This window comes from Phocoena sinus, chromosome 5 (assembly GCF_008692025.1).
Source record: "Phocoena sinus isolate mPhoSin1 chromosome 5, mPhoSin1.pri, whole genome shotgun sequence".
Taxonomy (NCBI): domain Eukaryota; kingdom Metazoa; phylum Chordata; class Mammalia; order Artiodactyla; family Phocoenidae; genus Phocoena; species Phocoena sinus.
The window spans coordinates 105,076,367-105,104,332 of NC_045767.1; the positions used below are offsets into that span (position 1 = coordinate 105,076,367).

General features: G+C 39.2%; 1 protein-coding gene across 1 annotated transcript in view; it reads left to right on the forward strand.

The window, feature by feature from the left end:
• Positions 1-10,453: 10,453 nt before the first annotated feature.
• Positions 10,454-27,966, forward strand: part of MAP9 (microtubule associated protein 9) — a 40,529-nt gene continuing 23,016 nt past the window's right edge. Inside the window, 6 exon segments of the mRNA XM_032633078.1 lie at positions 10,454-10,681; positions 11,424-11,508; positions 12,589-12,639; positions 12,642-12,899; positions 18,943-19,172; positions 26,420-26,513. Of these exon segments, the coding sequence (XP_032488969.1) occupies positions 10,607-10,681; positions 11,424-11,508; positions 12,589-12,639; positions 12,642-12,899; positions 18,943-19,172; positions 26,420-26,513 (793 nt within the window). The 5' untranslated portion in view covers positions 10,454-10,606.

The window sequence follows — 27,966 nt, forward strand, 5'->3', positions numbered from 1 at the left end:
TTACACCCCAGGGAGAGCACTGGGGTTGGCGGCGTGAACACAGCCTGAAGGGATTAGTGCGCCAAGGCTAGCCGGGAGGGAGTCTGGGAAAAGTCTGCAGCAGCTGAAGATTCAAGAGACTTATCCTTGCTTCTTTGTTTCCTGGTGCGCTACAAGAGGGGATTAAGAGCACCGCTTAGAGGAGCTCCAGAGACGGGCGCAAGCTGCGGCTATCAGCGCGGACCCCAGAGACGGGCATTAGACGCTAAAGCTTCTGCTGCAGCCACCAAGAAGCCCGTGTGCAAGCACAGGTCATTATCCCCACCTTCCCTCCCGGGAGCTTCTGCAGCCCGCCACAGCCATGATCCAGGGACAATTTCCCCTGGAGAACGCACGACGCGTCTCCGGCTGGTGCAACGTCACGCTGGCCTCTGCCGCCACAGGCTCGCCCCGCATCCATACCCCTCTTTCCCTGCGGCTTGAGTGAGCCAGATCCCCCGAATCAGCAGCTCCATTAACCCCGTCCTGTCTGAGTGAAGAACAGATGCCCTCAGGCGATCTACACGCAGAGGCGGGGCCAAATCCAAAGCTGAGCCCTGGGAGCTGTGTGAACAAAGAAGAGAAAGGTAAATTTCTCGCAGCAGCCTCAGAAGCAGCAGATTAAAGCTCCACAATCAACTTGATGTACCGTGCATCTGTGGAATACCTGAATAGACAACGAATCATCCCAAATTGAGGAGGTGGACTTTGGGAGCAAGGTAGATTATTTTTTTCCCTTTTCCTCTTTTTGTGCGTGTGTATGTGTATGCTTCTGTGTGAGATTTTGTCTGTATAGCTGTGCTTTCACCATCTGTCCTAGGTGTAAAGTAACATGAGGAAACCGTTGTAATGTAGCATTGCCAGTGGAATTTTAGCCTTATTCAGAGAGACCGAAGAGTTTCCAAAGCCGATTCAACCTAATGTGTGAAGATTCTGAGACGTAGCATGCATCAGACTCCCCCATGGCCTTCGGAGAGCAGCTCGTAGGACACACATTTTACACATCCTTCACTGTCGGCAGTGCTACCGTGCTCACTGAGGTGAGTGCAGGTTTCAAGTGCCTCTTGTTAATATGCCTGGTTGTGCCCTTAAGGGCGCCCGGCGCACTTGACTTCCATTAGATCATCCACCTAAGGAGAGGGCTCGGCACGTAGAATTCCCTGCAGTCCCCAGGAAGCAAGCCCTACTCTCTGTGTTAGAGAGACAGGTCTCCCTAGGTAACACTAAAGACTCGGCCTTTCAAATGATTCCACCAGTGGTCACCGTTCCCAATGAAAGCTGCCCTCAGCAAAACTCCTCTGAGCAACGCCAGGGCTCCACAGAGAGTGGCAATTTCTCCTTCTGTAACATTACCTTTTTCTCACCCGCCAGGAAGCAAGGCCCCTCCCATGGCATTACAAACAGGCTTTCTGCCTCAGGAAGAAAAGTCCTTCTTGGCAGCTGGAATGCTTTTTCCTGTCCTCCTCAGTTAAATTCCACAGGGAGGAGGGTGTTCAGCTTAAGCTATAAAACCAGCAGCGACCAAAGCCCTATACCTGAAGCTCTCCTTGCTTGAGGCCAAGCACGAAGTCCCTCTCCACTGAGGTCGTGGTCTTCTCAACCGTCCTCCTTCTGGCTAGGAAATCTCACATATGTTTTACCAGTTGGATACCAGCCTTTCATGCAAACTAAAGGAATTCGCCTCTACTCACCCTAGAAAAGGAAACTGAGTACTTCTTGTCTTTCGGCTGAAGGCGAAGTGTATTTCAGAGCTCTGCAACTTCTCACCCATCCACCCAGCTTCCTCTGGTGGGGACTCCATGACAGACAGTACACCGTGAGCGAAATCCTGTTCGTCTCCATGTGACAGGACAACAATGTTTACTAATCCGGAAGCGGGCCTTTTTATGTAGAGGAAACACTGTCTAGCCAACCCAGGCTTGCACCTCCTACCTGAAGGCAGCTATAAACTAACGAGAGGAGACCGTTGTAGTGCCAGCTTGCTGGGCGAATAGTAGCCTGTTCCGTTGTGACAGGAGTCTCACATGCCGAATCAATACAGTGTGTGAAATTTCTAAAAGTGAGCACGCCTCCGAATCACCCATGACCTAAGGGGAGCAGCTCGCAGGATACAAATTTCACAGAGTGGTTGCTTCTACCGGGTACACAGAGATGAGTGCATTTTCCAAGTGGCTCTTCACATCTTGCTTGGACTGTCGAGTTAACAGAGCTCCCCAGGTACTTGACTTCCACATATTCATCCCCCAAAGGACAGAGTGCTGCTCCCTAGACTTTCTCTGCAATAGAGTGTATGCAAGCCAGAATTGTAGCCTTATTCCAAAGTGACCCAAGAGTTTCAAAAGCCAAATGGATACAATGTGTGAAATTCCTGAAATCTCGCTTGCATCAGACTCACCGTTGGCCTCTGGAGTGCAGTTCGTAGGATACTCATTTCACAGTCTTCACTCTAGACGCTTCTACCTTTTACGCTGAGACGAGTGCTTCTTCTTATCTTGCCTCGTTGTCCCTTTAACAGTGCTCCCCTTGCACTTGATCCTCCACCTAAGGCAATGGCTCTGCCCCTAGACTTTCCCTGCAGTATCCAGTAAGCAAGTCCTACTCTCCGTGTACGAGACAGGTCTAACCAGGCAACATTAAACTTGGCCTTGCAAATGCTTCCACCAAACGGTCAACGTTCACAATGAAATCTACCCTCGACAGAACTCTGAGCATCACCAGGATTCCACGAACAGTGTGAATTTCTCCTTTTGTAATATTATCTTTTTCTCAGCCATCTGGAAGAGAAGGCCCTTCATATAGCGTTGAAGAAAGGGTTTCTGCTTCAGAAAGGAAGGTACTTCTTTGTGGCAGGTTGAAGGTTTTTCCCTACCATTCTCAGTTAAATACCACCGGGAGGAGGGTCTTCAGGTTAGGCCCTAGAAGCAGCAGCGACCAAAGCCCTATGCCTGCAGCTTTCCTAGCGTGATCCAAGCATGATAGTCCATCTCCACAGAGGTTGGTGTCTTTTCAACCATCCTTATTTTGGCTTGAAAACGCGCATGTATTTTACCAGTAGGACACCAGCCTTTCAAAAAAAGTAAAATGCATTTGCCTGTAGTTACCCTCGGAAACTAAGCTGAGTGCATTTTGTCATTCGGCTGAAATGAAGAGTATTGCAGAACTCTACAACCATTCTCACACACTGCTCCCTCTATGGATGACTCTTTGACAGAGACAGCACACAGTGCCCGTATTTCCCTTCTTCTCAATTTGAAAAGACAAAAATGTTTTCTGGTTGGAATACAGATCTTTTAAGGCAGTGGAAACGCTTTCTAGCCAACTCACCCTTGCCCCTCTTACAGATATAAACTAACGTGAGGAAACGGTCATTGTGTAGGCCTGCCAGAGGGGTTGTAGCCTTAGTTGGAAGTGAGCGAAGAGTTTCAAAAGGTGAATGAATACAATGTGTGAAGTTTCTGAGATCTAGCATGCATCAGACTCACCCGTGGCCTTTGGAGAACAGCTCATAGGATACACATTTCACACAGCCTTCACTCTAGACGATTCTATCGTGTACGCTGAGATGAATGCATTTTTAAAGTGCCTCTTCTTAATTTGCCCGGTTGTCCCTTTAACAGCGCTCCCCATGCACTTGACTTTTTTGATCATCCACCTAAGGAGAGGTATCTGCACCTAGTCTTTCCCTGCAGTACCCAGTAAGCAAGCCCTTCTCTCTGTGTAAGAGAGAGAGGTCTAACCAAGTAACACTAAGGATTCGGCCTTTCAAATACTTCCAGTAAACTGTCAACTGTCGCAATGAAAGCTGCCATTGGTAAAACTCCCCTGGGCACTGCTCGGTCTCCATGCATACTGCGTTTTTTTCCTTCTGTAACATTACCTTTTTCTCACCCACCTGGAACACAAGGCCCTTCACATAGCATTGCAGAAAGGCTTTCTGCTTCAGAAAGGAAGCTACTTCTCTTTGGCTGGTTGTACGCTTTTCCCTCTCATTCTCAGTTAAATACCACAGGGAGGAGGGTGTTCAGTTTAGGCCGTAGAAGCAGCAGATACATGTCTTACACCTACAGCTCTTCTCTCGTTATCCAAGTGCGAAAGTGCGTCTCCACAGAGGTCAGTGTCTTCTCAGCCATCCTCTCTGTGGCTGTGTATACTCACATATGTTTTACCAGTAGGACATCAGCCTTTCATACAAACTTAAAGGCATTTGCCTCTAGTCACACTAGGAAACTAAGCTGAGCCCTTCTCGTCATTCGGCTGAAGACGAAGAGTATTTCAGAACTCTGCAACCATTTTCACACCCTGCTTCCTCTGGTGGTGACTCTTTGACAGAGACAGTACACCATTAATGAAATTCCTTTCGTCTAAGTTTGAGAGGACAAAAATATTTACTGGTCGGAATACGGGCCTTTTAATAGTGGAAATGCTTTCTAGCCAACTCAGGCTTACATCTCTTACCTGAAGGCAGCTATAAACTAAGCTGAGGAAACTGTTGTAGTGCAGGCTGTCAGACGAATAGTAGCCTGTTTCCGGTGTGACCGAAGAGTTTCACGTGGTGAATCAATACAGTGTGTGAAATTTCAGATATCTGTCATGCATCCGACTACCCATGGCTCGCAGGATACAGATTTCACACAGTGGTTGCTTGTACCAGCTACCCTAAGACGAGTGCATTTTTCAAGTGACTTCTCTTATCTTGCTTGGCTGTCCCTTTAACAGGGCTCCCCATGCACTTGACTTCCATTTGATCATCCACCTAAGGAAAGGTCTCTGCACCTAGACTTTCTCTGCTATAGACAGTAAGCCCTACTCTCCATGGAAGAGAAACAGGTCTAACCCGGTAACCCAAAGCCTCTTCCTACGAATTGTTTTCACAAACGGTTTCACTTGCCATTTCATACCACCCTTGGCAGTGCTCAGCTGAAGATCACCAGACCTCTCTAATTGCACTGGGTATTCCATCTTCCTAATACTACTCTTCACTGAAACGTCCGTGCCTGTCCTTGGTACACATGGGTGTGAAGAAAGGCCTTGTACATAGGAGAGGAATCTGTTTCTGCTAGGAGGGGTGAAAACTTGTGTCTTAACCATTCTTGGTCAAACACCTTATGGAGAAGCATTTCAACTGTGGCCCATATAAGTCTCGAAAAGACCAGTCCTTCCCCAATGCCTTCATCTCTTGGTCACTGGCCTAAGGTCAGTCTCCCAGTCTTTGGTATGTTCTCCCGTTCCTCCTAGTAGCTTGCAAAAATCCGTATGTTTTACCCAGTAGGATGCAAGCCTTGCAACAGTGTTAAAGGCATTCATTTCTAGTCACTCTAGGAAATTAACCTAAGTCCGTCTCTTCCTTTAGCTGGAGATGCAAGAATATTGCCGAGCTCAGGAACAATTCACGAAGTCCTACTTCCTTTGGGAATGATTTGTTTTGTTTTTTTACAGAAAAAGTACATCATGCCTGAAATTCCTCTCCTCTCGCTTTCAGAAGACACATAGGATTACTGCACAGAACACAAGCCTGTTTAGGCAGTGGAAGTGCTTTCTCTCCAAGTCACCTTTGCACCTCTTAGCTGAATGCAGTTGTAAACTAACATGGGGGAAAAAATCGCACTGTAGGTAGTTGTTTGAATTACAGCTTCTGAGTTCGAATTATGAGGAATCATGCTTCTCTTGCTGTATTCATGTATGTCTGCTTAACAGCCCCAAAATACATACTGCTATATTTGACTAAAGATGGCCAGTGTAGTTCGTCATGTTTGTCTTTCTTCAAGATTCTGATATTCACCTTCTGTAAGCTTCTTGCTGTTCTTCTCCCACAAATCGGCCCTGGTATTGATTGGTAAGTGCACTTGAATCTGGACTCTTTCTCCTATCCTCTGCCAACATAGGCATTCAATGTTTAATGCAAATATAATCTTTATCAATTGACACCCAGAGGGATTTGCTTTTGTAGCATACTTCTCAAGATGTTAGACAAGTGCTGTATGTTTTCAACCAGCGCTGCCTGTGAGTACAAGATCAATTTTCTCTAGCTGCCAGTCAGAAGACTTAACAATTTGCCTGTTCTTGTGAAGGCAGGAAAATTTTGAAGAAGAGTCACTTTTCATTTGCTTCTTGATCTGGAAGTGGAGCTTCTCACTCCCCTCCTTGCCCCTCAGATAGAACAGTGTTAGCCTCCATATTCATAGACCATTTCCTCTGCTTAAAATCCCTCCTTATCTCCTAAATTCATTAATCAACTTGAATTCACTTTCTCTGTGAAAACTCTTTAGAACCTCCAGGAAGAATTTTTCTCTCTTCAGAGCTTCTTACTTTGTATTCCTATAGAGAAATTCTCACAGTGTACAGTCATTATGTGTTTACCCAGCCTTCTAGCTCTCTCTAGTCTACAGGATCCCCAGGCAGGAACATAGTCTGCTTTACCCTTGGAACTCACCAAATCTGACCCAAAATGTTATGGGTATACTTACTTATTGAATGAATGAATGAAGGCAAAGTTTGGAAATGGAAAGAGTAGTAAACTCAAAAAAGTTTGCTAGGCAAATACTTCTGTGGTCAAATACATATTAGAAAAGTGAAATATAGTGAAAATGTTACATAAGCTACTGAAATTTTGTGTGTTGGAGTGTTTTCATTTTCTTGAGTATCCATGAGCTTTTATAGGAATGTTTCAAAAATTATTTTTCAGCTTTAAATGGTGTTTGTTTATTCTTGATTTCATTCATTCATTCAACAGTTATTTATTGCAAACTATACATCAGAAAACATCATGCTATTAATTCAGGTTTATATAATGTTATTAACATATTATTATACTGAAGCTACCTGAAAATATTAATAAAGTACATAATATTCTGCTGCTTAACATAATAGTGGAAAGACATTGTGCCTTAGGGCTTGTGAGAAATTAACTAGTTCAGGTTAACTGTTTTATCTACTATAGCTACGTATGGCATAGCTTTTATATCCTGTATTAATTATTTTGAATTAAGTTAAAAATAAAATCTAGTGGGTTCTGTAAAAAAAGATAGACTCTTTCCTTAAAGGCTCTTCTTATTAATATCTTTTTGAATTTTATTTTCTTAAGCCATATCTAAGTGAAAACTATATTAGCCAAATGGATGAAAAAAATGAACAGAGCATTTTGAATGAATATAACTATTTCAACATAAGCAAATTAGTACTTCACATATAAGGAAAATGTGGACATTGTCCTTTCCTTGTGGACACAGGTACTATGATGGAATCATATTTGTTGATTAATAACTTATATGGGTCAGAAAGTTAACAGTAAGTGGTGAATGAAAAATCTTTGATGCAGACATCCAAAAATGTTTGAAAACATCAAAGTTAAGCAAATGTTGATCAAACTGAGTTTTTCAAACAAGGACAAGTTGCGCATAAACTGAACGTAGTATTTAAAAAATTGCACTGCACATTTTGTTAAAAGCATAGGCTGTTTTACACTAAATTTCGTATTTCTTGTTATGCACATTTGGTTTTTCAACACATTGATTTATTAAACTTATATCTCAATGTGAATTGTTTATAAATAATTGTTGAACAAGTGAAAATAAATTTCAGAGTCGGGAAAAATACCGGCAACAAGTTTAATTACTTGTCAGTGAATAATAACTGCATTCAGACAATTTAGGATTGAGCTTCTTTTAAATTGAAAAAAAGTAGAAATCCTTGTTATTTTAAAGTCTTTAAAGTATTTGTTTAAGGATTACGTATGCTAATTAAGTGGTGTTGATTTTGGTTACCTTATCAGCACACAGTCCTCTGCCTATTAGATCATTTTGTGGACTGGTTTGATTTTAGCCAGATTATCCACTGAGTACATATACAAAGCGGGGAACTTTACATTAAAGAAACACTGGGAATGGGTTTTCAGCTGTGTCGACAAGGGATGACTTCTATCCAGGCCCTTTGTGGCTGAGTTGCACAAAGAGAGTATCTAACATTGACAGAATGCAATCCCAGGCACTCTTCCAAGTATTCCATCTGCATGATTTCATTCAGTACTGACAGCAACGCTATTAAGGTGGCTATTAATATTATTATCTTTATTTATTTATTTTACAGAAGAGGAAACTGGGGTGTACAGACGTTAACTTGTACGATGTCACACGGACAGAGGGAGGTGCACCAGGATTCAAACGCGCAGTTTGACTCCTGAGCCTGCAAACGTCTCTGTCTTGCTATTCTGTCCCATCTGTCAGTGCACTAGTCCGTTAGTACACTACTACGATTCACAGAACTTCACGTCTGTAACAACTGTGGCAAAACGAACGATGGATGTGCTTTGTGCGGCTGAAGATCCTAACGCTACTGACAAGCGCCAGCTCTCAGCTCGCAGGTGGGAGCTGGACAGGTCCTGTCTCCTAGGTAATGACTGAAGCACAGGCGGCCTATAAAGCACCCTTCTCCCCAGACCCACAGGGCTGATGTCATTTCCTTCGTTTGGGCGGTCGCACCAGTGACACGGCGGGCTGTAGGGCGGTGTTAGGTACCCGAGAGACCTGCGGCGCGGTATGTCACTTCCTCCCGGAGACGCTGTTTCCTAGCAACCGCTTCCCACCTGCGTTCTTAGTACAGCCTCCTCGCTCGCTGCAGAGTTGGTCTCAGAGAGCAGCCAGGCGCAGGCCCAGTAGAGGGGCCAACAGCTGGTTCCTCCGGTCGCGGGGAGACTTCCGCAGGAATGCAGAGTGAGTACAGACCGCGGGACTTGGGGGTTGTGGGGAATCGGGGCGGAGGCGGCGCTCGGCTGTGCACCGACCTTGCTAGCGGCGGGTGCTCGGTCGGCGACACGGGGCAGAGCGGGCAGGGACAGGGCGCCACCTGGCCGGGCCGGAGCAGTCCCCCGCCCCGCTCTGCTGAGGGCGGCGGGGAGGGTGAGCAGCCTCCGCCTGGAACACTGGAAACGTCCACAGGACCATTTAACAGAGATTTTAATGCAGTCCATCGCAGAAGCTTCCTTTTTTTTTTTTTTTTTTTTTATTATCAGTACGCGGGCCTCTCACTGTTGTGGCCTCTCCCGTTGCGGACCACAGGCTCCGGACGCGCAGGCTCAGCGGCCATGGCTCACGGGCCCAGCTGCTCCGCGGCATGTGGGATCTTTCGGACCGGGGCACGAACCCGTGTCCCCTGCATCGGCAGGCGGACTCTCAACCACTGCGCCACCAGGGAAGCCCTTCTTTTTCAACAATAGTATTTCAACACTTGTGAGAGGGAAGAGTGGCTGGAAAAATATCACATTTATGATCTTTTTCTTTCCCAGCACTGTATGTAAACTTTTTTTAAAAAATGGTGATGTTCTTAGTTATGTACACTAATTCCCCTATCTATGAACCTTCAAGTTGCGAACTTTAAAAGATGCGAACCTGCGTTCTCACGTCCAATCACGTACGTTAGTTCACGTGTATGGTGTACGCTGTCACGTGTGTGCGTCCTCTACAAGTGGTTGTACTTTTGTGTACTTTACAGTACTGTATAAGGCACAGTAGTTCAGTATCTTTATTTCAAGCCCAGGATGCCCGGAAGCAAGAGGGTAGATAGAATTGAATGCAGCCAGGAAGCAGAATATGTGCCATCAACGTCAGGCATGAGTGAAATTGCAGCTTGCCCTCCGTCTCCTATTGCTGACAATCCTTCAACTCTGCCATCTCCCATCTCCTCTCCCTCCTCCAGTCAGTAACTCTTCTTGCCTGTTCACCTGATGCCGGCGCCTATATGCTAGCTGTTGTACTGTACTACTGTTGGGTAGTTAGGCTCAATTTGTTGGACTTACGAACAAATTGGACTTACAAACACAATCTCGGAATGGAACTCATTGGTATGTAGGGGACTTCTGTACTTCAGGGGTCCCCAACCCCAGGCCGCAGACCCCTGTTAGGAACCAGGAACCGGACCGCACAGCAGTGGGTGAACGGCAGGCGAGTGAGCGAAGCTTCATCTGTCGCCCCCCATCGCTCCCCATCGCTTGCATTACCGCCTGAACAATTTCCCCCACCCACCATCTGTGGAAAAATTGTCTTCCACAAAACTGGGCCCTGGTGCCAAAAAGGTTGGGGAACGTTGCTGTACTTTATGCTGACAATCGTCTTCTTGGTAACCTTTTAAATAAGTATGGCTGTTTTGTAGGCTATATTATACTTTTTGAATGGAAGAGAGGTGAAAAAGTTTCTATTTTGATTGGCAACAACCTATTGCACTCATTTAAATGAGTGCAATAATTGTAAAACTTATTTAGGATAATAACGTAATTGTAGAAATAGTTTTGGATAACTTCAGTTTGAATTTTATTTTTCTGAAAACAAGTTTGATAGTAGAATTTGCTTTTTCTTTACAAAAACTCTGTTTATTACTCTGCTACTTAAAAGTGAAGATATAGCTCAATGTTCATATGATGCTTTTCTGGTTTTTGTTTGGCTTCGGGGGCAGGGAGGGAGTACTAAGTGTAGTAATGGAAATTCTCAAGCATGCAAAAAAGTCTGATTTGTTTTTTATATATTTCAGCCACCATCAGAGGTTGAATTATCCCTATCATTTGTTAGCCATTTTATAAAATTAGAGAATTAAAATAAACACTATGTCTGATGAAGTTTTTAGCACAACTTTGGCATATACAAAGAGTCCAGAAGTCACCAAAAGAACTACTTTCCAGGTAAAGTATTTTTATTTTGAATAATTTTAAAAGGTAAACACTGTATTGGGAATATTGGACTTGAAAGTGCTTCTATTCAATACAACAGTCCTGTGTAAAGCTGGAGTAAATCTATGTTTCTTTTGAAATTTTTCAGATGATTGTATTTGGGCTCCAGTATTACCAACTCTTCTGTGTGGCTTTAAGACTACCAAACTAAACTCAATACTAGGTTCTTAGTATATTAAAAGTTAAATTAGCTTTTAAAAGTTGAATAGCAGCTTCTAATTGCCATTTTCATATAAAAAATGTTTTTTCCCCCCTGGTGTAACATTATAACATTTAGGCTTTCTCTGTCCAGTCACTACAATTTTGAACTCAGCCTCTAAATTTGCAGTATTGATTACATCTGTTAACAGCAATATGCTGAAACAAAAGATCATAAAGAAAATACCAGTTTCTTCCATAATGCCAATTTATAATGAACCCTAAGTTGAGTCCTTCAATTCATTTGCTTGGTGTTGTCTGTCTTCTTTAATTTAATCCAAAGCTCCATGAGGAAAGGAATTGTCTGTGTTGTTCTGCATTGAGTCTTATGGGTTGGGTGCATGGCATAAGGTAGGCTTTCAGTGAATATCTGTTAAATGAATGAAACCTAAGTTTTAAGGCAGTTATTAATCAAGCATTATTTGTTTAAAGAATTAATTCAATATATGAGACCTCCACATTTGGATAGAAATTGATTTCAATTATCTCATTTCAGGATGAACTAATAAAAGCAATTACAGCTCGCTCAGCCAGACAAAGAAGTTCTGAATACTCAGATGACTTTGACAGTGATGAGACTGGTATGTGAGAACATGGGAAAGTAAACCACTTCTCTTATTTTTGCTTCTTTAGTTAGGTTTAGCCCAACCCTGCAAAAAAATCACTATGTTAAAATAATACCTATGAATTCACAGGTTTTAGATATCCAACTTTTTAATGAATAAAAAGCCACTCTTAATTTTAAAGAAGTTGTATGATTGTCCTTGGTTTTTTTCTGAATGTGTGTATGAAAATAAAATTTAACTGACAGCAGATTTGCTTGTTTGTGGTAAACCATATTGTAGATAACGAGTTCATCTTTAAGGTCAACCCTATGAGGTAATAACTAGGGCCCATAGAACTAAACTTTGTGCACGTTAGGATCACTTTTATAATGCTTTTTATAAATCAAGGGTTTTTTGGCTATGAAAGGGAATCAGTTTAAAAAACCCAGTATATCAGTACTGTATGGTTAGTTTGGTTTCTTTTGATTATGTAAAATATTAATATTTTACATTTCAGGATAAACATACAAAATTCTAAACTTGAAATTCAGTGTTTTATACTTTCAGTGAATAACTCTCAATGTTCTCTGTAAAAGTAATCAGAACAATAGTTAAATCATTGCTTTATAGTTCGGTTAAGCATTCTTTATTATTCTTCTCATAGTAAAATCTAATACTGTGATATGGATGGAATTGCATTTCCAAAATTTTTATGAAAAAACATTATTAGCAAATTCTTCCATTTACAAATATTGTTGATTTTATGAAGTTTTTGAAAAACAAAAGAAAAGCTTTACAGTCCAAAATCTAATTTAAATGTCCCTGGCTGATTATTACTTTGAAGAAATTTTGAAGGAGTTTTCTCAGAGCAAGCACAGTGCTTGGCTTGACAGACTATTCATACTCGATAAGTATGTTTTGAATAAATTAATGAAACTGAAATTTTTATTTTACTAATGCCAATAAAACCTGCCAAAGTTTGCTGTTTTTTAGGGCTGCAAATCTATTCACAGTTGTAAATTCATTTCCAGTCTTTAAGGTAATCTTTTTGATTGATGTAATCTTTAAAACTTTAAAATACGCTATTGAAAATATTTTTTCTCTTCTATTTTTCAGTTTCCTTAGGTGATTTTTCTGACACCTCAGTAGATGAAAATTCATTTAAGAAAAAGATTATCATATATCAGATGATGAAGAAAAGAATTCTCCAAAACTGTCTTTTTTGAAAACCAAGAAATCAATCAGTGATGTGAGGAAAGATGAGCCAGTAGTCTCTATCAAAAATGATGAGATGGCACCTGATGGTGGTAAAGGCATGATTGTAAATCCCTTATCTGAATCTCAAAATAAACAACAGGAAGTTGAAAAAGAGAAAATTAAAATGGAAACGAAACCTAGAATTCTTCCAATCAAAAGCGCATCTTCAGGTAATTTGTTAGGTTACTGTAATTGCATTTCTTGAAAATTTATTTTAAGATAATCACAAAATACTTTATATGGTAGCTAATAGATTTTTTAAATTATTTATTTATTTATTATTTATATTTGGCTGCGTTGGGTCTTCGTTGCCGCTCACAGGCTTTCTCTAGTTGTGGAGAGCAGGGGCTACTCTTCGTTGCAGTGCACAGGCTTCTCATTGCAGTGGCTTCTCTTGTTTTGGAGCATGGGTTCTAGGCGTGCGGGCTTCAGTAGCTGTGCTGCATGGGTTCAGTAGCTGTGGCTCACGGGCTTTAGAGCACAGGCTCAGTAGTTGTGGTGCATGGGCTTAGTTGCTCCGTGGCATGTGGGATCTTCCCAGACCAGGGATCAAACCCGTGTCCCCCACATTGGCAGGCGGATTCTTAACCACTGCATATGGTGGCTAGTAGATATTTAAGAAAAAAAAATCAGACTTAACCTTTCAATTTTACAGATATAAATAAAAATAATAGAACCATAGAGAAAAACCATAATTCTGATGTCCAGTTGTACGTTCAGTTTTATATCTCTGCTAGTGCCTGATAGCTGGCCAAAGTACCTTCAGTCATCCACAGCTGTGGCTCCAAAGCTCCTGGGTCCAACCTTGCTTAGGCCTGTGAGCTCCAATTTTGTTTTTAGCAGTGGAACTACAATGGAATCCTTTCTAATCCATTTCACACTCCAGACATCAGGGTTATAGCAGCATTGAGGCTAGTCCTTAAAACAATAATCATTTCCATACAGCCATTTGCCAGAATATTTGTTTGGCATTTGTATATTTGAAGGGGGTGGTGGGGGTAGGTGTTGTTGCTGTCATTGTTTAAGCCTCCAGATTTTCCTTAAGAAAAGAGAATCTCCATTTGGTTTCTCTGTTCCTCAGGAAAATCCACTAAAACTCAATTTTCTGTGGGGATGTTCCTGGCGTGATTACAGTAGTTTCTTCACAGTTCTACTGAGCTCTGTGCATAGTGCAGCAGAGGTGGAGTGAAGCAGGCACCAACTGCTGTGACATCCCCTGGTCTCTCACGCAGAAACAAGGGCATAGAAGTTTAAGGATTTGGAGTCTTCCAGTCTTTTTATATTCTATAGAAAAAATAGTAGTTGATGCTAACCTTCACAAAAACCTCTTTCCTTCATATCATCATTAAATATGGTACTGGTAAGTATTTCATACTTTACATAATAGCACTGGTAACCTTAGGCAAAGCTATATTTCAGACACTCCTTTTTCCACCCCCACAATTCCATCCACTTTCAAATGAGGAGAAGATACAAGCAAGCAGGGATACTAGGGAAAAAGCTACTGCAAGTTAATTATGTGTGACCTCAGCCGTAGGGTAAGCCTCACTGTCTTCATGAGGAGGGGGAGGAAACCTGCTCTCCTTTCCTACAGAATTGTTTTAAGAATCTACTGAAGTATGTCTCAAACTATAAAATTCTACAAAAGTGTAAGCACAAGGCCTAATGGAACACAATTAACTTGCTAAAATGTACCTTCCCAGTGTACTGAGTAAAATCAAAAATGGAGAGAAGGGAAATGTAATCAAAGAGTGAATAATCCATTACATCACCATTTCCCAAAGTATGTTCCACAGTTTGTTCATTGGTATTGAGGGGAAAACAGAGTTATAGGAATTTTAAACCAATTTCTTTATGAACTTCTTGGAACTGTTAATAAAGACATATGCACGGTGAATCTTCAGGAAAGAATATGCAGTGTTTCCTAGTCTTAGTTGAGTTTAAAAACCTATTTTTATGGATTACGTTTATCCTATTTGTCCTGATTCTAAAAAGCTTTTCATTAGGTTAATAAGAAAATGTGAGCATATTATAGAAGCTAAAAATTAGTCTGATATAGATAGAAGTATATAATTAGAACTTTATGGTAGATAATCAGCAATAATCCACCCATTTAATATCTTTTTTAAAACCTGTGACAAATTAAAATAACTAGAGAAATACTGTATTTTGACCACAAGATAGCTCAGGATTCTAAATATGCAATACTGTAGTTTTAAACAATCATTAACCATTTGCAATTCAGTATATGTAGGATAAAAAAATTACCAAAACAAGTAATCATTTACATTTGATTGTAAAATAAAACATTTTGATAATGTATAGATGTATTTTTTTTTTCTTTCTGAAAACTTGATGATGCTTCTGGAAGTGGAATTTTGGTATAAAATATATTAAAATCATTATTCCTAGGTTATTCAAGTTGAAGAAAATACTTGAGGCTGCTGGTTAGTGCCTGGCATGTAGAATTAATTAAGTATTTGAATGTTTAAATGTATAATTCATTCATTAAAGAAGGAAAGTGGTTAATGAGCTTAGCTTTATTCGTCTCTAAATTTTTAGACTTTTTTTTCTTACAGAGTTTAGAACTTAATATTTTTAATGTGGTGAGATATTGCTGAGTATCACTTAATGCTTTATAAAAATATTAGAACCTGAAAGTTTCCTTTGTTCTTGCTTGTCTGCTGTAACTAGTACAATAATCAAACTCTTTCACTTTTATCAGGTAGTGGTCACATTGGTAGTGATTGTAGAAAGTAATTTTTACAGGTTATGCTGTTTTTATTTTAACTTTAAAGCAGGAGAACCTTGACTACATTAGCATTGGAGTCTGGGTGCTCCTGCTTTAATCCCACAAACTAGAGTTTATGACTATGGGCACATGACCTCTTTGTTCCTCATTTTATTTACCTGTAAAATGGAGACAATATTTGAACCCCCACTAGGGGTTTGAGGCAGTTAAATTGAGTTCATGTATTTGAAGTGCTTAGAGCAATCTTGGCATAAATTAAGTACTCTATAAATGCTTTTACTATTCATTTTATTATTCAGCATTTGTTCATAAGCAGATCATTTTATTTATCCCACATATTTATTGTGGGTATGATATGTTTCACTGTTACAAGCACTGTGATAGTAGCTATCACTGTGGCATTGCAAAGACCTAGTACCAATCCTCCAATACTGTCTTAGTCCGTTCGGGCTGCTGTAACTGAATACCACAGACTGGGTATATTATCACCAACAGAAACCTATTTCTTACAGTTCTGGAGGCTGGAAGTCTGAAATCACAGGGCTCACATGGTTGGATAGGGCCCTCTTCCGGGTTGCAGGCTTCTCGTTGTATCTTTATGTGGTGCAAAGGGCAAAGGAACTTTGTAGAGCATTATTTTAAGGGCATTAATCCCATTCATGAAGATTTTACCCTCATGACTTAATCACCTTCCAAAGGCCTCACCTCCTAATACGTCACTTTTGGGGTTAAGAGTTCAACATAAGAATTGGGTGGAGACACAAACATTCAGACCATAGCAAAGACTTCACAATTTGGTGGGAAGGTATATAAAAGGTATAGTAAGAACACAGGAAAGTGGGCATCTAAATTTACCTGAGGGCATCAGGGAAGGCTTCCTAGAGGAGCTGGTGTCAATAGCTATAACTGACAAATAATAATACCTGTAGTCAGGACTCTCAGATGCAAATGACCCAATTCAAACATCAGTGGAAAGAGTTTATCCCTGTGTTGAGCATGGATGTCAGAAGTCCTTGCTTTAGGTGTGATTAAGTGTAGAGAATCGGTATTTCTATATCATCAGGATTCTCTCTTTACTTTTGTCCTCCCTCCCTGACCCTCTCTTTCTCTCCTCCTGCACTGTCACTGCCCCATTAATTCCATCCCTTGGTCCATTTTTCTGTCATTTGGTTTCTTTGTCTCAGACAGCCCTTCACTTGGCAGCAGAGAATGCCACTAGTGGTCTCTAAATCACATCCTTCCAGCTCCATGGCCTTAAAGGCATATCCACCAACTCCAAGTAGAAAAATCCTGACCTCCTGACTGCCTGCTGTGGTCAGGGGAAATGAAGTTTCTGTGATAAGCTGCACAGGAAGGAGAGGGCTACATCACATGACCATCATTCTCACTGAGGTATGGAGGAGATATTTATTAACCCACAGAATCACATGGGTAGAAAGGAGGAGAGGATACCCAAAAAGAAAACAGGAGTGGTGGACAAACCAGAACAGGAAATGTCTATACAATCATTGATATTCATTGAGCACTTCCCATGTGTCAGGCACTGTGTTGTGTGCTTTGTATGTATTATCTTACTCAAGTCCCATGAGAACTTTAGCAAATCTTAGCTAATTCTACCTATAGGAAAACTGGGGTATGTGACGGTTATCTGATTCGTGTAAGTTTACAATGCTAATAAGTGTCAGAACAAGATTCAAATATGAAATATCTGAAATAGGCAACCCCATACAGAGAGTGGGTAGAATGGTGGTTATGAGGGGCTGGAGGGAGAGAGAAATGGGAGTTGCTAGTCAACAGATGTAAAGTTTCAGTTATGCAAGATGAATAAGTTTTAGAGCTCTGCCTTTTGGCATTGTGCCTTTAGTTAATAATACTGTAATATGCACTTGAAAATTTAAGAGGGTGGATCTCCTATTAAGTGTTATTACCACAATAAAAAAAATGACTCAAAACCAGGCATTATACAATATTCTGCTTAAACTGAGGTTCTAAAGACAGGCAAGCATTTTTCAGGAGGAGAAACAGGAAGTGGACATCCTAGGCAGCGGGAGAGCTTGGGTAGCAAGCTCTGGTGGCAGGAGGCATGTGGCACAGCTGCAGAAGGACAGTGAGCCCAGCATTTCAGGACAGATTACTAAGTGGGTGTGTCAGTGATGAGGCAGCACAGGTAGCCAGAGACAAAACCATGAAACATTTTATATTGTTCAGAGGCAATGAGCTTTTTATTCTGTAAGACTGGCTGATGGGGAGCCATTGAAAAATTTTGTGGAGAGGAGTGATGTGATCTGACTTGTGTTTTATAAATATCACTGAGGCAGTAATCTAGGCAAAAATGGATGAGGAACTGAGAGTGGGGATGTAGAAAGTGGGATAAATGAGAGAGAAATTTAGCAAGTAGAATGGGTAGGGTATTGTGATTCTTTGGATTTTGAGGGAGGAATCTAAGATGACTCTTGGATTTTGGATTGGACATTTGACCAGAGTTTAGGACATACCTAAAATTGGTAATGAAACATTTATAGTGGTTCCAATTACCTATGGTTGTAGAATCTTCTAGCAGGATTTATAACTCGACTTATAGATAAAAAGGATAAAGGTATTAATTAGTTCAGTTTTGAAGTTTCATCAGAAGAATACATTGGTAGAACAATGGAGAGATGGATATGTATAACAGGTAAAATTTAGGGAAAAGTTCATGGAAAATGTTTCTTATCATGTTTTGAGGGCTGGAAGTATCCAGCATTAGATTGTTGTTTTAAACTTAGAAGTGATGAAATAGTAACTGAGATATTTTAATAACTGCTGGAGAGGTTTTATGGACTCAGAGAACAGCAGCTCATAAGTTATCCAGTTGTCTGTTCCTCCTTCCAGGGACATTTGGCTTTTCTACTCCCTGTACTGACATCATCTTTATACTTGTAACAGCACTTACCTTTGTCTTATAATTTTATTTGTTTAGAATCGTCTTCTTTCCCAACCTCTAAAATCCTTGGACAGGGCCATTGCCAGTGTCTTGATTCTGCAGTCCATTAATGTGAGTGATGTGTATGGGGCCTGGCAGCAGATACTCAATAAAGGTTTTGATGGATGAACTGCCTCATTTTTTAAGGCTGAAACTGAAGCAGTTTGGTTTTGTTTGTTCAAAAAAAATTTTTTTTAATACTATGAGAGTTGATGAGTTTACTCACAAAAGTGAAGTGTACTAGTTAATTCCAGGATGGCAGCCATTAAAAAAAATTATTTGATTATGAACTATCGCCTACTTATACTTTCTGGAGTTCTGTGTAGAGAAGGGTGTGGGCTTCTTCTAGACTCTCCAGGATAGAAAGCCAAGGTGCTTGGGCACAGGAGGGAAGTGTGGTGGCACCTGCAGTGTAGGAGAAGCCATGGTCATTTAAAAAATGTATTTTTTAGTGTATTAAATTGTATTTAATGCATTAAAACATTGTATTTTTCTGCAGAAAATAACAGCAGCCTTGAAGCAGACAACCACTTGAAGCCTTCACCTCGGCCAAGGAGCATGTTGAAAAAGCACAGCCACAAGGAGGAGAAAGACAGGCTAGGAGAAGACAAAGACACTGCCCTCCATGAAGAATTAGAGGCATATTCTGCACCTTCATTCCTCCCAAGGCTGAATGGCAGACAACCAGAAGCTGAGAAAAATGCATTCTCTGAAAACCTTGACCCTGAGGTTAGCACTACTGCTAAACTGTGTTTCTAATTCAGGTTTTTGCATCTGATTATGAGAGAAAGAATATTTGTGTGTGAGAGTGCATGTGTGTGTGTGTTACATGATTTCTTCAGCAATTGATAAGGAAATAATTTTAAGTCCAATAAAAATATATTTTATTGGATCTAAAACTCAATTGTAAGATATAGCAAAAAGACAGCATTATTTTATGTACTGCTAAGAAAGAAGAAAACTGCTAAACTGTAACATACGATGCATCCAATTTCAGAGAAAGTAAAATGTGAAAAAAACTTGCCTTTTTGAATCTATGCAACACTTTAATTGCAAGAGTTTTTATTTACATATCTTTGAATTGTATAATTTATGGCCAGTGTCATTTTATTCATTTGGTTTTAATCACTCAACAAATGTGTACTGAATGTTCACAGCACAGTCCTATATTTTTTGGGATATAACAGAAGGGATGTAGATGTGATCCTTCAGGACTTCATCAGGAGTTTACTGTGTATTGTTATTAGGGAAGAACACTTGACCGCCTGTGTTTACATTTCACTATGGTTAGAGAAGTTCCACCTCACATTTCAGAAGGGATAAGTATGGGAAGAACATTCCTCCTCCACAATCTGCTTGAGCAGATCAGAGAAAAGGAACTAAACAGTACTGGCTAAGCTTCTTTCTTCTTCTCCTGACTCCTCTGTGTTACTGATGTGAGAAAAGATCTGCTCCCTGGGAGGTGGTACAAAGGCAGACAGAGGAAGTCCTTTGTATCACAACTAAACAGAAGAATCTCTCCAATTCAGGTCAGAAGTATGAGCACAGTAGGCTCTGATTCCACTCTTATCCTGTAGGTTAGCTTTACCAGAAAAGCTGGCAATTTGATATGTCTGCCTGACCTCAGTGTGCTATGTCCTAATTTGTTCTGAAAATCAGGTGAAGAGAGGGTGTTATCAAAACCAAACAATTATTTTATGTTTAATAAAATCATCTGGTCAAGTGGATATTGTGTTAGTTCACTGTAGCTGCTGTAACAAATTGCCACAAACTAGATGACTTAAAACAACAGAAGTTCTCTCAGTTCTGGTGGTCAGAAATCCAATATCAGGGTGTGAACAGGGCTGTGTTCCCTCTGAAGGCTCTAGGGAAGAATCCTTCTTTGCTTCTTCCAGTTTCTGGTGGTTGTCAGAAATCTTTGGTGGTCCTTGGCTTGTAGCTGCATCACTCCAGTCCTTGCCTCCATCAACCCATGGTCTTCTTCCCTGGGTCTCTGTGTCTTCCCTCACTTTTGTCTAAAACAAGACACCAGTCATTTGATTAGGGTCTGCCCTACTCCAGTAGATTCTCATCTTAACTAATTCCATCTGCAAACACCTTATTTTCAAATAAGATCACGTTCGGAGATTTGGGGTAGACATGAATTTTGAGGGAACACTATTCAAACTGGTAGTGATACCTAACTTTAATTGCTCTTTGTGATGTATTCTATATCCCTTGATTAAAGAAAAAAGTATTCCTAAACTTTTTAAAGTAACATTATATTATGACAGAAAATTTAATTGAAAAATATCTACCCATAATCCCATCACCTAATGACAACTATATTCATTATTCTTACTCCACTTTTGGGCTGTTTTTCTATACTTGTTTTTATAATATTTGTCATCTTAACATTCACAGTGTTTTGTATCATGCTTTTTGGTTTAATCTCTTAACATTAGGTCATGACATGTTTCCATGTTGCTGGGTGATCTTGAGACTATGTTCACCTTAGTGACTATAACATAGCCCATATTGTAGAGCTATTATCTTTGTTGGGTATATTAGATACTTCTGTTTTTAATAGTCTAAATTTTCCTTATTCCTCATTATAAAATTTTCCTGACCATGCTCTGAAAGTTCTTTAAGCCCACATTTTCAGGGATTTCCCATTTATTTTTTGTCCAACCCTTCTCTCTCCTATGTCTATAATCTTTGGCTCCGGAAGAGTCTATTTTCATCCCCATTCAACAATGCTGAAGCCTCTTTAACTTTGTATAAGCTTTCACATGACACTGCACTTCTCTCCCTATTGCCTTACCTTCCTGTAAATGTCACAGCTGGGTATCGAAAGGATGACATTTTCTTTCTCGCTACAACCTCACTTCCCACCTTTCATTTGTGTGTGCGTGTGTGTGTGTGTGTGTGTGTGTGTGTTTGTATGATGATATATATCTATGTTTATATGTTAAATTAACTCATTATTCCTGGGATAAAATCTAGTCCATCATAGTAGACTATTTTTGTGTGGGATTTGATTTTTTAATATTTTGTTAAGACTTCTACATCAATATTTATGGAAGTTGACTATAATTTTTTCCTTATAATGTTGTTATCAGGTGTGAGTATCATATAAATTGGGGAATGTCTCTTCCTCCTTTATTTTCTAAAAGTTTGTTTGGTATGAAACCAAAAGTTTAGTATCATTTTCCCCTTAATTGAGAGAATTCACCAGCGAAATTATCTGGGCCTAGAATTTTCTTTGTGGAGAGGTCTTTGACACTAAGTTTGATTTTTTTTGGGGGGGGGGCATAAATATTTGGTATCCAGATTTTCTCATCAGTTTGGTAATTTGTGTCTATTTAGAAATTTATCCACTTTATCTGAGATGTTGAATTTATAAAGTTGGTTGTGATATTCCCTTATCCTTTTGATGACAGTAAAATTATCATGACATTCCATCTTTCATTTCTAATATGTAGTTTGTGTTTTCTGTCTTTCTTGTTAAATTTTGATAGGCATTGCTCAGTTCTGTTAAAACTTTAACTCTGTTAAAAGAACCAGTGTTGGCTTTGTTAGCTTTCTCTGTTGTTTGTTTCCAATTTCATTGATTTTCACTCTTTATTATTTTTCTTTTATTTTCTTTGGGTTTAATTTGCTTACCTTTAAGTTAGAAAATGTGTCCATCCATTTTAAGCTTTTCATCCTTTCTATCAAAACCTTTGAAAACTATAAATTTTCCTCTAATGCACTGATTAGCAGCACTCAATTTTTTTGATGCCATTTATTTTTATTATCATTCCTTTAAATACATTTTCTGATTTACCTTGTGATCTCTTTTTTGGCCAAATGGTTATTTTATGGTGAATGATTTTATTTCCACATATTAGATCTTCTCTAGATATATTCTTTTTTTTTTTTTTTTTTTTTTTTTTTTTTTTTTTTTTTTTTTTTTTTTTATGCGTTACGCGGGCCTCTCACTGTTGTGGCCTCTCCCGTTGCGGAGGACAGGCTCCGGACGCGCAGGCCCAGCGGCCATGGCTCACGGGCCCAGCCGCTCCGCGGCATGTGGGATCCTCCCAGACCGGGGCACGAACCCGTGTCCCCTGCATCGGCAGGCGGACTCTCAACCACTGCGCCACCAGGGAAGCCCCTCTAGATATATTCTTGCATAAATTTATAATTTAATTTTATTATGATCAAAGAATATATCTTATATGAATTCACATTTTTTTTAATTGTTGGGTTTTTTTTTATGGCCCAGACTAAGTGTGTCTTGTGAAAGGTTTCATTTGTATTAACAAAGAATGTGTGTTCTGCAGGTGTTAGATATAACGTTCTGTAATTTCAGTTTGGTCAAGATGGTTGGTAGTGTCATTCAGATCTTCTCCTTTCTTACTGAATTTTTGTCTAGTTGATTTACCATGTACTAAATAGAGTGTGTTAAAATCTCCAATTATGTTTGTTAATTTCTATGTACTTCCTTTTTGTTCTGTCAGCATTCCATGACTCTGTAATTAGACACATATTCATCATTATTAGTTCTTGACCCTATTTAGCCTTATGAAATTTTTGTATCTCTGGTAATGCTTCATATCTTGCAGTTTGTTTTGCCTGACATTTCAACATTTCAGTATTTGTATGGCATAACTTTTTCCATAATTTTCCTTTCAAACAATCTTTTTCTTTAAATGTCTCTTGTAATAGCAGTTTGGTATTACTTTTTTATCAAGTCTGACAATCTGCTTTTTAATTGCGATCTACTTATGAATCCATTATTCCATTTATGAGTGTTTAGTCCATATACTTTTTTAAAATAAATTTATTTATTTTATTTTTGGCTGCATTGGGTCTTCATTGCTTGCACGGGCTTTCTCTAGTTATGGCAAGTGGGGGGCTACCCTTTGTTGTGGTGTGTGGGCTTCTCATCATGGTGGCTTCTCTTGTTGTGGAGCACGGGCTCTAGGTGCACAGGCTTCAGTAGTTGTGGCTCTCAGGCTCAGCAATTGTGGCTCACGGGCTCTAGAGCACAGGCTCAGTAGTTGTGGCTCACGGGCTTAGTTGCTCCATGGCATGTGGGATCTTCCCAGACCTGGGCTTGAACCCGTGTCCCCTGCATTGGCAGGTGGATTCTTAACCAATGCGCCACCAGGGAAATCCAGTCCATATACATTTAATGTAAGTACTCTTAGGGCCAATTTGTTGCTGTTTGTTTTCTATTTATTTTATCTATTTTTTTAAAATTGAAGTTCCTCTATAAGTTCTTTCTTGCCTATTTTAATCACATAGGTTTTAGTTTTCCATTAGTTTTCTCTGTTGCCTTTTGACTATACCTATTTGCGTTATATTTTTAGTAGTTGTCTTATGGATTACAAAATGCATCTATAAATGATCACAATACAGTTGACACTGTATTGTTTCACATTTAAAATAGAAACCTTGTAACAGTATAGTTCCATATACTCCCTCATCCATCATGCTGTTGATGTCATGTATATTACTCCTACATATGATATAATTTCCACAACACAGAGTTATAACGTTTCTTTAAAGAGCCTTTTAAACTTTTTTCTTATTTTATTTTATTTTTTTTGTGGTACGTGGGCCTCTCACTGTTGTGGCCTCCCCCGTTGCGGAGCACAGGCTCCGGATGCACAGGCTCAAGTGGCCATGTTTCACGGGCCCAACTGCTCTGTGACATGTGGGATCTTCCCGGACCGGGGCATGAACCCGTGTCCCCTGCATTGGCAGGTGGATTCTCAACCACTGCACCACCAGGGAAGCCCTGTCTTAGACTTTTAAAGAACTAAAAGAAAAAAAGAATAAACATTTATAGTTTTCTTAGATATATATACCATTTCTAGGGATCTTCATTTCTTCCTATAGATCCAGATTACCTTCTAGTGTTATTTCCCTTCAATCTTAAGAACTTATTTTTGCATTTCTTGGTTTGCCAGTGATCGATTCTCTCAGTCTTTTCTTATGTAAAACATATTCACTTTATCTTCATTTTTGAAGGATGGCTTAGTTGAATATACACTTCTTGGCTGACAGTTTCCTTCTCCTATCCCCTGCTCTTTATAGGTTTCCATTGTTCCTGGCCTCTATTATTTCTGTTATGAAATCAGCAAAAATTTATTTTGCTATCCTCATTATACAATGTTTTGTTTTTTTCTGGCAGCTTTCAGAATTATTTTTAAGGTTTAGTCTTTTTTCTTTGAATTACAACAATTTGACTATGAGGTACTTAGGTGTGGTTTTCTTTATATTTATCCTGCTTGTGTTTTGTCAAGATTTCAGGATTTGTAAACTGATACTTTCCATGCAGATGGGAAGTTAAAATTTTTTTCTGTTTTATTTTCCTTCCTCTTGTTTATAATTACGTGCGCACTGAAATTTTTGATATGTCTCACTGATCTCTAAATTTCTTTCATGTTTCTTTAATCTTTTTTCCCTTTGTTTTTTTAGATTGAATAAGTTGTATTGTTCTGCCTTCAAGTTCACTGCCTTTTTCTGATCTGCTGTTAAGTCTATCAGTGATTTTTTTTTTAATTTTAGTAGTGTTCAACTCTAGAATTTCCATTGGTATTTTTTGTATTTTCTGTATCTAATAATAAGGTACCCTATCTATTCAGCCACTATGTATATATCTCCTCCTAAGTGCTTGAACATATTTATAATCCCTACTTTAAAGTTCTTGTTTGCTAATTGCAACATCTGGGTCATCTCTGGCTTACTTACTATAGACTGCTTTTGTTGTTTTTGTTTTCATGAGTATGTGTCACCATTTTTTTTTACTTATTAACATTTTGATTGACTACTGAACATTATGAATGATATGTTGTAGAGATTCTGGATTCTGTTATGTTCCTCTGAACATGTGCTCTAGCACAAAGATATTATGGCTAGACAAATTCCCAGCTCTGTCTCCCTTGCCATGGACATTGACTGAAATCTCTGCTTAGATTTTTCACTTTCTAGCTACTGTGATTTTACAGGACCCTCTGAGGTCTTTCCCATGCCATGCATAGATGATGCAAGTGTTTGAGGTGGATTTATATGCAGATATTGGGGTTCATGCCTTCTGCAGCTCTTCTCCAAATTTATTGCCTGATCTTCTAGTCCTAAACTCTATCTTCTGACCCCTCAAGCCAGTTTAGTAATGCTGCAGCCTTCTACTAAGCCGCACAGTTGGGGGAATTTCCTCAGGAAAAAGGCTACTAACTTGTAAGTCTCCTTGGGTAAATCTTCCCTTCTCAGGGTAGACTCCAGTGTTTGAGCCCTTCTGCCATCTGCCCAGATGGTTTCTCTCTATTGCTTTTGACATATAATTTTCTTTTTAAATATTATGGGAAAGAAAATTAAAATTTATTATCTGTGCAACAAAATCAAACTTCTTACATTATAATATCATCACCTTTAGACTAGAGTATTATTCTATAAAGAGATGTTTAATTTATACACACAAATATTACTTCATTTCATATATAATAATTATTTTAATTCAGATATAGGAATTTTGAGGAAAACTAAAGTGTATGAAATCTATGTAGTTTTTTATCTAAAATATTTGGAAGTAACTGTCTGCTTGGTTTTATAAATTGCTTTCATTTGGTCAACAAGTAATATTTGTTTGAAACTAAGGGTTTTTACCTACTATTTCCTTTATACTTTCTAGGAAAATATATACTTAGAGAAAAACATGTCAAATATTTACCTTAAATATTTCTGAGATTTGATTTTAGAGCAGTAGGAGTTTTGAAAACATAGAGGTTTCAGTTAAAGAACTGGAATAACTCTTAGTGACCTATTGATGATCAAGATATAAAGGCTTGAAAGTAAAGCATATTATAACCTCCTTTGACTTACTTTTGGTGTTTAGCAGAAAACTAATAAAGCAGATTTCAGAGTTATAAAGTAGTTTCAATAATCCTATTGCCCCCCCACAAATCTTGAGAACTAAACTTACTAGTAAATACATTTTCTTTAAATAGGATGCATGGTTAACAAGTCTATCATCATCATCCCTTAAAGAAAGTCTCGGAAATTCCTCTTCACCAGTATCTGGGGAAAAATCCTCCATCACAGGTGATTATATCAAATTATTCTACCTTATTTTATTTATGAACTCTGTATTGCTTAGAATGCTATTTGTAAAAGAAATAATACTTTACACAGTTATAGGAACAATATATGTTTGTGTTTGCCTGAGTTTTAATCTGTAGATGCAGAACTTCATGTCTCAATGCCTCAATCCCCCAAGTTATAATAAGACCAATCTCATAAGGCTATTGTGAAAATTAAGTGATACTATGCATTTTAGCCACTAACTCAATTCCTGGCACAAGTAGAGTATTCACTAAATGTGAGCTATTATTATGTAGGCGTTGCTGCAATAGTCAGCATAATGGTTAGGTGAACTTTTAGAGTGAGACTAAGCTGGATTTGAATCTAGGTACAACTACATGAGAAAGTAACTAACCTTTCTGGCCCTGTATGTTGCTCTTTAAAATGGGCTTAATAAGAGTAGGGTGGTTATAAGAATTAAATTAGTTTTAATACATGTAAAGCATGTAGAACAGAACCATCGTTAGCACATAGTAAGTGCTATGAGTAGTTAAAGTGAGTATGAGTAGTTAACATTGTTTCTTTCCTTAGTCTTATGACATATAACTTAATGAGAGCTAAAGGCATAGCTGTTTTTAAGACTGGGATGTATAACTTATATTTATTAAGTGCTTACTATGTAGTATAACTTTTGTCATATTACGGATGAGAAAAACTGAAGTGCAAAGATATTGGGAAACATACCCGAGGTCAGTGATGGAGCCATAATTTGAATCTTTTGCTCCAAAGTCTTTGTTCTTTTCACTGAGTACTTTGATTAGCAGCTCTAAAGAATCCATTAATGATACTTTGAATCATGAGTAGTCTCCAAATATGAATGTATAACTGGAATTATAAAGTGATATTATATCTAGCTTACCTAGATATAAAATGAGTTCCCCAGAAATGGCTGGAATGAAAGCCTCGTAATTAAGACTTTGACAGTAAAGATACAGGTTGGCCAGTAGGTGGATCCTAGTAGAACTGAAAGTTGGTGATCAACGCAGAAAGCACTGATTTTCTGTTGAACATTCTAAAATGTGGTAGAATCAGAATAATAGAAGCAATTCTGTAAAAGCAAAACTGAATCCTCCATGCCAGAGCTTAAGCCTGTCCCTTGAGCACTGAGAGGGTAAATACTAGGCCTTCCTTTCCTGCCCTTTTGGTATCAGAGGCAACACTGCATCTTAGTGGGAGTAAAACTCTATAAAGGATGGCTTTATTCTCTGTGTGGTGGCCTCTTCTAGAACTGCATTGATTCTTGGTTCTCTCTACACCTGTACAATATTATAAGTGCATTGCTAGTAACTATAGTATCTTAGAAATCTGTGCCTCTTGCTCCAGCTAAGAAACACAGGCTTTTGAATAGAATAGATATTGCCATTTCACTTACTTGGTTTATACACCAACAAGGGCTTGTGGCATGTCTATGGTT